The sequence below is a fragment of the Myxocyprinus asiaticus genome, chromosome 49, assembly GCF_019703515.2.
Source record: "Myxocyprinus asiaticus isolate MX2 ecotype Aquarium Trade chromosome 49, UBuf_Myxa_2, whole genome shotgun sequence".
NCBI lineage: Eukaryota > Metazoa > Chordata > Actinopteri > Cypriniformes > Catostomidae > Myxocyprinus > Myxocyprinus asiaticus.
The window spans coordinates 10,422,644-10,435,002 of record NC_059392.1 but is presented as its reverse complement, the minus strand read 5'-3'; the positions used below and the strand labels follow the sequence as shown (position 1 = coordinate 10,435,002).

The 12,359-nt window shown below is 39.5% G+C and overlaps 1 protein-coding gene across 4 annotated transcripts in view; it reads right to left on the bottom strand.

Moving 5' to 3' along the window:
• Positions 1-12,359, bottom strand: part of gatad2ab (GATA zinc finger domain containing 2Ab) — a 58,051-nt gene that overhangs the window by 3,680 nt on the left and 42,012 nt on the right. For 3 of the 4 annotated variants that reach the window (XM_051694018.1, XM_051694021.1, XM_051694020.1), the window contains 8 exons: positions 5,903-6,029; positions 5,594-5,722; positions 5,140-5,211; positions 4,938-5,057; positions 4,312-4,497; positions 2,913-3,177; positions 2,181-2,596; positions 314-533 (listed from right to left, as the gene is read on the bottom strand). In XM_051694018.1, coding sequence (XP_051549978.1) covers positions 314-533; positions 2,181-2,596; positions 2,913-3,177; positions 4,312-4,497; positions 4,938-5,057; positions 5,140-5,211; positions 5,594-5,722; positions 5,903-6,029 — 1,535 coding nt within the window. The remainder of the gene's footprint in view (positions 1-313; positions 534-2,180; positions 2,597-2,912; positions 3,178-4,311; positions 4,498-4,937; positions 5,058-5,139; positions 5,212-5,593; positions 5,723-5,902; positions 6,030-12,359) is intronic. The other variant, XM_051694019.1, reaches the window with a different exon arrangement.

Here is a 12,359-nt window from a genome sequence, read left to right as displayed (position 1 = left end):
GGGGTCTGAATCTTCATTCATTGACTGACTGACTGTCTATCTATCCATACATCTAACCATCCATCTATCTATATATCCATCTTCATCCATCCATCCAATCTCGCTCTCTTTTCTATCCAACTATCTATATATCCATCCATCCCTCTTTCTGTTCTATCCATCCATCTGATCTATACATCACTCTTTCTGATCCATCCATTCATCCATCCATTGTGTCTGTCTGTCTCTCTCTATAGGTGTGCGGACACAGGAAGAGAAGAGACACGTAGGGACAGAAATTTCATTTGTTGGTATTTTAAATGGCATCATCTACCTGTGGTCCCACTGTTCTGTTTCCTCCAGGTATTCGTGGTGGGGTTGCTGCTGCTGGTGCCCTTGTCCCCTGCCCTCATGGCATGCTTACCTGGCCTGCTGACCAGTGTGGCGGCCGTGACGGCATTCTGGAGCTGAGAGGATGTGGAGAAGCTGTGGCTCACCCCGCGTGCGCTCGCGTTCACAGCCTGCTGTATGCTGTGCGACAGCTGCCCTTGGTTCTGAGAGGAGAAAGGGAAGTTTAGTGGTCAAAGAATGATTCAGGAGAGTAATATTTTTAATTAAGACAACAAAAACACTTAAATTAAACTGTTGCGTTTACGCTAATGCTCGCGTTTGCTCTGACGCAATGCGCAATCGAATATTGGAAGGAAGGAGAACAAATACGCACGTCGCCTCTGACTTTCAGAGCCTGTGCAAAATTCAGAAGCCAATTGTGGTCCAATTAAAGTGCTGGACGAAGCCAAGCTACAAATTCCGATTTCAGACGAACTTGTAAGAGTAGGAAAGAGAAACGTTCTTAACGTACTAAGTTGCTAGACCGATTGAAAGTGATAACTTGAGTGATTTGTGATATTGCATCTTGCTGTGGAAAACCAAACATAACCCTGGCCTTGACAATGCAGGAAAAGCTGCATTTATGCTCAGGATAAAGTCATGCTTGGTTATAAATAGCGATGTGCGAGACTAGTCGACTAAACGGTTCTGATGCTGCTAGTCGACACTGGAATTACTAGTCAGTTAATATTTCCCCATTAAACTGATCATGATTTTTACACATTTACGTTTAGTTTATATATATATATATATATATATATATATATATATATTTAAAATATATATTTTTACAGAGGTTGCACTTAAATTACTAATCATACTAATGTTACATATTTTAAATAGAATTAATAATACAAATATTATTTAAAAAATAGGATATCTGGAGCAGATACAGAATTTAATTTCACATCAGGCTGCACGTGCTTCTTCCCTCTCTCACTCACAGCACGCTGGAAAATGTTCTCTCACTAGACAAGTAAACTCAGCAAAGTGGCAATAAAATCACTTCGGTGGTGCGGGAATCGGCTTTCCAAATGTTTGAAAGTGTGAGGTTTTCACATTTGAGTCTTCTTTAAATCTGCGCATGCTTGTACGTAATTTTTCCGCTGAGCAAGCTTTTTCAAGCGCAGGATAGCTGCCTCAGGTGAGTCAAGTCCCGTCTTTCACCGGACCATGTCGACGTGTTAATTTTACTCATCAAAAAATGTATGCTTTTGAGTAAGTAGCCTAGAAAATAACTGTTTTAGGCTAGGTAAGCCATTTTTTTAATTTGCTGATTAAGGCTATTTTCAACGAGTTGCCGACGATCTTTTATTCTGTGTGCACATCATGATTATAATACATTTGGCTTAGTCTACCTGTTAATTATTTTCAACAATGTCCAGACTGTTTTAATACGTTAAGTAACTTTTACTTGGTGATTTCTGTTTAGAACAGGCTTTTAGGGTTGTTCCATTGATCCTGCACTATTCATTCAATTGTTTTCAATAAAAATGTCTGTTAAATTTTCGCTAATGTTGATTCAGTGAATGCGTGTCATGTTCTATATTTAATGTACAATGATCATAATTCAAGGCGAGCACGTTGCAAATAAATGCCCCTTTTCAGTGGAATTTAGCATTGGATTTAGAAGATTAAGTATTTTAAAAGGGTTGTATAAAAAATTATTTTTTTTTTTACTGTTTTCTGAAGGTTGGTTTCTCTTTAGACTTGTCAACTAGTCGGTTACAAAACTTCCTTTTAAACGATAGTCAAATTAGTTGTAGCGCACATCCCTAGTTATAAACAGCCATTCTAAGAGTATCCAGTACCTGCTTGATGGTGGTCGTGTGGTAGCGACCGACCGATGTTCCCCTGTTGCTCTGCTGCTGGGTCAGAGATGTGCGAACTTGCTTATACTGCTGCGACACCAGCATGTGTTCTGATTTAATCACCGGTGAGGATGAGGTGGTGGTGGACTTGGAGACAGGCGAGGCGGCCTGCTGCATAATGCGTTGCTCGATCTCCTGCTCCTGCTGCAGGGCTTTGACAAAGGCAGCCTTCAGACGGCTGGTATGCTCCGCTTTCAGTGCTTTCTTCTGGTTGGAGCTCATGCACTGCTCACACAGGATGGATCCGTTGCTCTTTTCTTGTCTCCAGCGAGAGGTGAAGTCTGTTTGGCACTGGGCACACGTGAAAGGTTCCTTGGGTGCCGGGGTGGACACAGACTCAGCCTGTGGCTGCTTACCTGGAAGGTTAACAAGTGATTTAAAATAGTACATGCTTTTCTACAAAACTTGCAAGCCGAATGGTTCATGACAATATTTTTGCAGTGCTACAGTAGGTGGTTACTTAATAGCCCAAGTCAAAAAAGCCCATCCCCAAATCTCAATGATATTCAGGCTTGTGTAATTTAATGCAAGTCTATAGAATCTTTTTTGCCTGTTTTATTGTCCAACAGGCAAAAATTAACAAACTGATCACTTTTACAGAAAAGTAATGGCACAATTTCTGTTCAACCAAAGCTTTCGGCGAGACAGCATGCTCTACTAGGTTGTACTCACTTTTAGCCAGTGTATCTAGAAGGTTCTGGACAACCTTCTCCAGCCCCACCAGGTAAATGAACTCATTATTGGCTGCAGAGGGCAGGAAATTAAGCGCTGGTGCTGGTGGTTTAGGTGGTGGGATCTCAAGGAGGGTTTTCTCCAACTGTTTTCGTAATGCAAGCTTCGCAGCAGCCTGACGGCTGGCAGGAGAGTCATTGGTATTGACAGTGGAGGTGCTGGTGCCCAGACCAGATTGGGAAGTTTTCAAACCAGTTGAAGATGCCTGGACATGGGAGAACATGACATTAAGACATTTTCTATACACATTTAAGTAAACACTCTCATAAAGACAATTGCACATATTGATCATTTTCATGTCTTACGCATGAAAAATACACAATATTTAAATAATGAATTAAGCTAGTCAAGAAAAGAAATTTTTTATTCCAGAAAATTTCCTGATAGTAGCTTATAATTGGACTGCACATAATCTGCTCACATTTTTGCACAATTTGTGGGGAAAATGGATTTTAAAATGGTAAAATGAGTGCCCTTGCAATAAGTTTTCTGTTCCTTGCAACAGTTTGTGTTACCTCACAATAAATTTACCATGGTTTTACAATAGTAAACATATTCTAACCTTGATATTTGTAGTAAAACCATAGTAATAATACAGGAAAATGAAAACTAGCCTACAACAGTCATGGTTACTACAATATTACAATAAAAACATTATTTTTGCCAAAAACTATGATTACTACAGTCTACAAAAGTACTATAGTAAAACCATAGTTAAACTATGGTATTGTGTAGTAAAACACAAAAACAAAATTACGATTTTTATGAACATAGTTTTCCTTTTTCTGTATTATCATTATGGTTTCACTACGAATATCATGGTTAAAATATGGTAACTGTAGTAAAACCAACGGTAAATAGATTGCAAAGGCATGGAAAACTATTGCAAGGGAATGCAAACTATTGCGAGGCAACACAAATATTGCGAGGGAACGCAAAACTTATTGCGAGGGAATGCAAACTATTGCGGATGCATGCAAATCTTATTGCGAGTGTACGCAAAACCTTATTGCGAGGGAACGCAAAACCTATTGCGAGGGAACGCAAAACCTATTGCGAGGGAACAAAACTATTTCAGAAAAAAAAAAAAAAAAATCCCGTCCTGTCCTCTAAGAGGCTCCATATTAAACTGAGATGAGTATTAGCCATAATAAATTTGTTTAGCCAAAAATGAGCATGTAAAGTGTTGAGTGAATATGATTTTGTAAATTATGGCTGTTCACATTCTGATGAGCTTTCGGCGAAATTCTCTGCTAACCTACTTACATTTTTGTAGCTTATAATGGTTCGAAGCTTTTACTAGAAATCTACTGCTATAAAGACAGTAAATGAAAGTGACCTGTGGGACAAGGACGCTGGCATTGGTTACACGGATCAAGCCCTGCTGGATGATCCTCTGACCCTGCACCTGCACGCTGGGAACAGAGGTCCGTGGGCCCAGCAGAAGAGGAGGAGGACCTGAACCAGACTGCTGTTGCTGACGCTGCCTCAGTGTAGCAATTTGCTGTGGGGTCACTGCGATGGGCTACAGCACAAATGAAAATGGATTCATTTTAGTGGTCAACCGATATGGGTTTTTCAATAAATTATACCGATGCTGATAACTGTGTGGTGGTGGCGTAGTGGACTAAAGCACTGAACTGGTAAGCAAAAGGTTGTTGGTTCAATTCCCACAGCCACCACCATTGTGTCCTTGAGCAAGGCACTTAACTCCAGGTTGCTCCTGGGGGATTGTCCCTGTAATAAGGGCACTGTAAGTCGCTTTGGATAAAAGTGTCTGCCAAATGCATAAATGTAAATGTAAAATGTAAATGATATCTAAAAAGGAGCGATTTTTCAGCCGATCACCCATTCATTTCAAAATTATTAAAGTTTCATTTTGACAGACTGAAACAAATCAGTAAAACCACATTTCATTTGGTCTTAAAAGTGAATTAAGTTTACTTAAGTTGTTGCTGTACATACCTGTGAGCCTCTGACTAAGGGTGGCATAACTACTGCATTATGGGAGCCATGCTTGCAGCCCTGCACTCCACCTCGAACCAAAGGAGGAGGAATGACTGTCCCTGAGTTTCGGTTGGAGACCTAAACACAACACACATATTTAAGCCTTTACAGCTCAGTAACTGACAGAGCCAGTTTGAGAGTAAGACTAAACATAAGTGACCTGAAGGGGTCCTTTAGTGGATGAGATGCTGCCTCTGACAAGAGGTGGAGGAGCAGTTACAGAATTGGTTGACTGAGAAAGAAAAGAAAGAGAGATGTGAGAAATTATGTGAGAATCTGTACAAAAATGAAAGTACAAGGTTAGTTTGTTTGTAAACATGGCTGATTTTACAAAAAAGTTCAGAAAATGTTATTAGTTGAAGCTATTTGATGTGTTATGTAGCGTCTAACAGCCTGTTGGTTATGACTAGGCCCAGATTCAATATTTCTGTGCTAGTTTTGGGGGGGGAAAGCTATGGAATGGATTTAAGCATAGTGGAATGTGTTAAACAGAGCTGCAATTACTATACTTTCCTCATAGTTAAAATAGCTAACAAATGGAATGTGTAGAAATGGTGGGGAATGTGTAGAAGTTTGGCCACTTCCACACATGTGAGAACTCCTTTTTCAGTTACCTTTTGTATGGCATCTTTTTGGGTCTGACTTTGCCGAAGTTTCTTCAGCAGGACTAGTTTGGCCTCCTGCAGACGCAGTTCTTCTTGCAGCTGCTTGATGATGCGCTCACGCTCGGATGGGCAGCTCTTCTGCACACACCAAAGAGAGGAAAGTCAAGTTAACAACCAAACAGTACACCTTCATTTGATGTTTAAAGTCGGAGCATAAAACTTGACTCGAATTACCTTGTCATATCAAGTGCAAATGATCTTGCAAATTGGATTGCTATTTAATTGTAAATGTAGACAATGTCCTAGAATCGATATTACCATTAGCATCTCAGTATCCATCTTCTTAAAACTGTGGCTGACCCCATTCATGCAAGGACTAGAAGGCTCATTGTCTGACAGAACAATGACATCATCTGGTGTCGGAGGTCTCTCTTTCTTTATGTCACTGAGAAAGACAAACAGGGGAAAAAAAATCAGTCAAGTATGAAAATGCACTAACATTTCCATGACACACTTTAAAATTTGTTTCCTTCAAAAAGCAATTTTCTGATGTTAAAATACTTTCTCCTATCCTAGCTTTATATGAAAAAAACAAAAACAAAAAAACAACAACCAGAAGTATAAAACTAAGCCTGATACATCAACATTGGCTCAAACAATTGGCTTGAGTTTGGGACAGGACTCCAACCAATTTGTCTGTCCAAATAATGGAAGACAGATGGATTTTGGGAAACCGTTTGAAAAGCCATTATTTTTGCAATTCCATTTAGTGACACTAATGGTGCAAAGATTACACATTTCATTTATAAATACTCTCCACCAAGACTAAAAATGTAGTTTCTGCACTGCCCACAAGAGGTCGTAATAAGACCAGTAACTTGAGTAGCTCAAGCAGCTGCAAAAGTAGCTTAACTGTGGTCAGAAGATCCATTTACATGTACAGAAGGAGACTGGGTCTCGTTGCTCTCATCGACTATATTAAAGACCCCTGCAAGCCTTATTTCATGCCCAGTTCCAGTGAGAAAGAAAATGGATGGGAAATGTATTCTTGACCAGCTTTTATGGTTTAAACTCTATAAGCCGTTCCACCAGATGATATTGGTGTCAAGTTGACTTAAGGACAGTAGCTTTGGGTCTGTGGCCCCTCCTAAGTGAAGGACTGTAGGAGGGGGATGGGATGGCTAGAGGCCAGGCTATTGAGTGTACTCTGTCCTCAACTTTCACTGAAGGCATGGCACTCACATATCAACAAAGACGCAGTCTTTTATGCGTGACATGGCAGCCTCTGTACTGGTCTGCAATGGTAGTGTGGGAGAGGGCAGATAGGAAGTCTGGTCACTTATTAGGCATGTCATAGTAAAAGTGCTGACCGAGGGTTTTTTCCTGGGTCAAAAATGATCTTCGGTGGTGGCTGACATACACGGTCATCTACGTGCACAAAGTTGGTTTATTACATAATTGCAATTTAATGTTTACATTGGATAAACAAGTTATTTTTGATGATCCATGTTAATATGTTAGTTAAAATGAGTGAAACCAGTTGCTTGGGAGCAGTTGTAGCTACTGGACTAGACTTTTGCATTGTTAGTTATGTGGTTGTGAGGGTCTTCAGAGTGGTTTCTAGACCAGTCATGGTTTGTTTTGTTGTTATGTGCCATCGTGTTAGTACAATAATAGATCAGGTGTGCAATAGAGTCTCATTTAAATGGTCCGCATATGACAGACGTGTTTGAGCTCATAATGTTAATATGCTCGCCTGTTTTATTCTCCCTCTCTTTCCTCAACAGTTCCCAGTAACTTTTAACTGTCTTGTCTCCTCAATAGTTCCCTGTAACTTTTAACTGTCTTGTGTAATGATAAAAAGGCAAATATCAATAAAACTAATATCATATGTACCGTCTGCTAATATGCACATATCTCGTTTAAATAGATGTAATAAACCAACCTCACACAACTTCAGCAGAAAATCCTGTGGAGCGCTCATTTATTTACTTCTAAAGCACGCATTCTATCAGCCTCTCCTTAGCAGTTCCATGACACTTGTAACTATCCTTTCTAATAATAAAAGGCAAATATCAATAAAACTTCCATTATATACCGTTTGCAAACATGCAGATATCTCGTTTAAACCAATGTTATTCACGAACCTTACGAAAATCCAGCGTTTTCTTCCCGTCGAGTGCTCATCTAATATCTACCTCTAAAGCACAAATTCTAACAGCCAGAATCAAAACATCAGGATCCAAAGTTCCTCTGATTCACAAATCATGACAATCCAAGCAGGCGATCCAGGCCGTTTAAACTGTCAGGAGATTGCTGATCGCGCTGGATCCGCATGAGCGCGTGACTGCAACCAAAGTCTTTCTAGCAAGTCAGTCCACTGTCTGCCATTTTCAGAACGCTCTTGGAAGGCTATTTCCAGTCATTACAGTGCAGCTCCTATCTACTTGAATGGGGAAAGACCGATATCTCCAAAACGGTTGCTCAAGAGTACGATCAAAGAACATATTTGAAATCAGCAGTAAAATCTGACAACACTGGTATCATAAATGGTGATTTTTACCTAAGATTATGCTTAAAAACAAAATTTTCCCAGCTATTATAGCTAATGCGCATGCGCGTTCTAGAGTAGATTGACAGGCGATATCAAAAGGTAAATTCCTATCTACATCCATTTCCAGTTGGTTGCAGTTGGGCATTCTAATTTCTCCCATTCATTTTAACAGAAGTGGCCCGTTTCTGCTAAATAGTCTCTGGTGCAACTTCAAGGACTGTATTTTTTTGTTTTTGTTTTTTGCAATTTTATGTTTGACATTTACTATATTAAATTGTGTTATATATCAGCATTGTATCGGCCTATCGGCCACCATGCTCTCTGGATATTGGCATCGGTCATAAAAAAAAATATTGTTCGACCACTAAGTCCAACTGACCTGCTGCTATCTAGTATGTCGTTAATATAAATCAAACATCAATAAAAAGTGATAACTTTGGATAACTTTAGTAGATTTAAAAAGTATTCATGTATTAAAATCATACAGCGAAGACCAGTAATTTAAGGCTACGCCCACATTAATCTGGATATATTTGAAAGTGGCATTTTCATTTTCGAAAAACACTCCATCCACACTGCCGTTTAAGCGTTTTCCAGAAGTTGCTCGTCCTCACTGAAACATATGAAAACTCACGAATCCTCTTACTGCGCATGCGGGGGAAAAAAATTCCCGTTTCACGTACAGTCTGAGAAACAATTGTCCTCGTGTTCCATCACCGGACAGCAATTCCCATTCCCAAGTTGTAACATTTATCTTTAACCACGCTATTAAAGTGAATAGCAGGCACCACAATGGTGCTACGACATGGGCCGCCATCTTGACTGTTTTGGGCTGAATGGATCACATGAGTGTGGAGAGCGTTTTCAAAAACCTCAGTTTTTGCAGTCAAAAACGACATCTCAGTGTGGATGGAAGGCCAAAATGTAGAGAAAAAGATGCGTTTTCAAATGAAAACATGTTGTGGACATGGCCTAAGTAGGTTATATTTCATAACTTTCAATCTCTGAATGTTTACTCAAATACTTGATACTACACTTAAAAACTTTAAGCACTGTTTTCTTAATTGGTATCTTTGTTCTATTCTTTTGATTTGTTCAATTGCATGTTTTTTGTTTCTTCGTTCTTTATTACTGACGGTTTAATTGTCTTGAATAATTACTTGAGAACTTCAAACAATGTTTAATCAAATTAGTATTTTTTGTAGTACCTAAATAGGTATTGAGAATCAAATAGCTTTCATATGCAAGGGCTGCACAATTAATTAAAAAAAATTACCATATTACCATCACGGCTACCACAATTAACCTATTGTGAAGTGTAAATTACAGAATTCTTTTTAGGTATACTCCGGTATTGCCTACATTTTCTTTTTTAGATGTTTTTTTTGTTTTTTTTTTGCAGCATTGAGCAATGTAACCAGTCATGAGTCAGAGACATGTCCATTGTACGCGTGAGTGCAATGATGAATCAGTGTGTTTAGATTAGTTTAGGCCCAGACAGGATCTGACTTTTTGGCATTTTCTACACTGATTTTGTTGAAAAATCTGCACATTTTTGTGGAATAGGTTTAAACATGGTAAAATGTGTTAAACTGAGTTCAGTACTACAGTCTTATTGGCTGCTGACGAAATGATTAAATTAACACATGCAGTTTTTGTCTGGCCATCAGTAACAGTTCTAAAGAGCGAGTTTACCATAGTTTTATGCATGTTTTATGCTTATTTAGCAGAGACGGACCACTTCTATTAAAATTAATGGGTGAAAATGGAGTGCCCAACGGTTGTAGAAAAGGAAATACTGCCTATCAGGTAAAAGAGCCAATCAGCTTTTAGATAGAGATTGCCTGTCAATAAACTCGAGAATGTGCATGCACATTACCTGAACCAGCATGAAAAATAGAGTTTTAAGTGTGACCTGAGGTAAAGCACAATTTATGATACCATTGTTGTCAGATTTGACTGCTGAATGAAATATGTTCTTTGATTGTAATCTTGACCAACTGTTCTGGAGATTACATTCTTTCCCCCTTTCAAGTAGATAGGAGCTGTACTCTTATGTCACTTGTTTACACAGAAAATAGCTGCCTGAGAGCATTCCAAAGATGGCCGCTAAGTGGGCTGACTTGCCTTGAAATGGACTTTGGTATAGCCAGCTAAATTAAAGAATATAGCATTCAGTTGCCCTATACTAAGCTAATATGTGGACTAAAAGCCCCAAAACTTTTAATTTAATATCATAGGGACTTTAATACTTGGGGTTAGGGTTTTTCTTATATCCCAAGTTTGAGGAATAGTATTAGTAATGCTTGCCTTGGCAACAAGACAACATAACCCTAAACTCCCATAATCCAGGACAAACACTTAGAACAGAAGGATGGCTCCAAAGATTGAGCATCTATTCCTCATGCAGCACTAAAGATGGGATGACGAAGAGGGGTCTAGTAAACTCTCCAAATGCATGATCCTTTCTAGTAAATTGACACTTATAAAAAGAGTAAGAAACACCACATATCCCTGAAAAACACTTAGCTGTCACTTTCCAGATTCACTGAGTGTTCCTTAAAAGCAAGTGAGACAATTAAATCCATCCCCAAATACAGTGTCCACATTTTCTGGAACCACTGAGAGGTAATGTGAATTCCTCATGGGAGAACCTGTTATGCTTATCTTATGGAGTGCTGAGTCAGTATTTGTGTCAAAACTACAACTAAACTCTAACCATAACTTAGACATGACCTATATCACTTCCTGTGTATGATCCAGCACTAATAAGATCACATGATGCAAGAATTTCCCTCTGGTCACATGACTCACACCCTCCCTTTTCTTTAACTGTTCCTGCAAGTGTGGAAACCATGGCAACGGCTGGCTGAAACCAGTTTGTAACATAGACCTTGTTTGGCAAAGTCAGACAGGGTTCAGGTGTGACAGAAAACGCTTTTAAATTCTGAGTGGGCTATGGGACCTGAGGGATAACTGAAATGCTGAGCAAGCACAATCTTGAGTATGCTCTTTGGGAAAAGTTCAGTGTACGATGGTCGTGTTTGCAGAGTGTGACATCTTTCACTCAACTTTCTGCCCCTCCCCCACCCCACATGGCATCAGGCCACCTCCTTTGTCCTCTTCACTTTATCATGAGCTTGGCTCTTGTAGTTCGTGACTACCTTTGTTTGTATGTTCCATTCAAATTACGATCACAAGTCAGTGGGAATTGCCACCTTCAGATTATCATGCTATAAGTTCACCATTTAGACATTTCAAAATACTTTGGTTGCCATTTGCACAGCACATTTTCTATTGCAAGTGGTGCTGGTTTTAGCAAGAAGCACTTTTACTATTGCTTATTTGGAGAGTTGGGGATTTGAACAAACTGACATACGATTTTCACGTAGCTGACAAATAAACAGGGACCAGAACTTGACTAGTTTAACTTTTGCCACTATTATCCATACAATAGTGTTGAAAGGAAAGCAGGACCTACTTTATATAAGGTGGCTATGTACTTAACCATTTTTTTTCTTTGCACTTATATAGCGCTTTTTTTAACCTTAGTGGTTCCAAAGTGCTTTACACTGTGACACATTCACCCATTCACACACACACACACACACACACACACACACACACACACACACACACACACACACACACCCACCCACCCACCCACCCACCCACCAATGACGGCAGAGCTGCCATGCAAGGCGCTAGCCTGCCATTGGGAGCAACTTGGGGTTCAGTGTCTTGCCCAAGGACACTTCGGCATGTGGAGTCATGTGGGCCATTGAATGACTATCCTGTCTAGGGTAAAGAACCTGGAAACATTTCATTTTTATGTTAACGTTCCCTCATATCCCTAGACCAATGGGGGGGGGGGGGTGGCGTAACAAATATCTTGCGCACGTGAGAGGCTGAATGAACTCGGTCCTCTCATGAAAACGCATTGGAGAGCAACCGGAAGTGAACATTAAAAAGTAAAAAAAGGACTTAAATATTGATCCGTTTCTTCCCCAAAGCTAGGGCTGAGCGATATGACGATATATATCGTAGCGATGATATAGTGTCAATCGATACCAGTTTTGCTATATTGTGTATATTGCGATATGTAAATATAAGTGTGCAGTGTGGGCTTATTTATCAGTAGGCAGGGCTTCACATGAGACAGAGAATTTAAGAAACATGAACTGAGTTTTTACAGCATAAATAAAAAAATAAAAAAAAGGC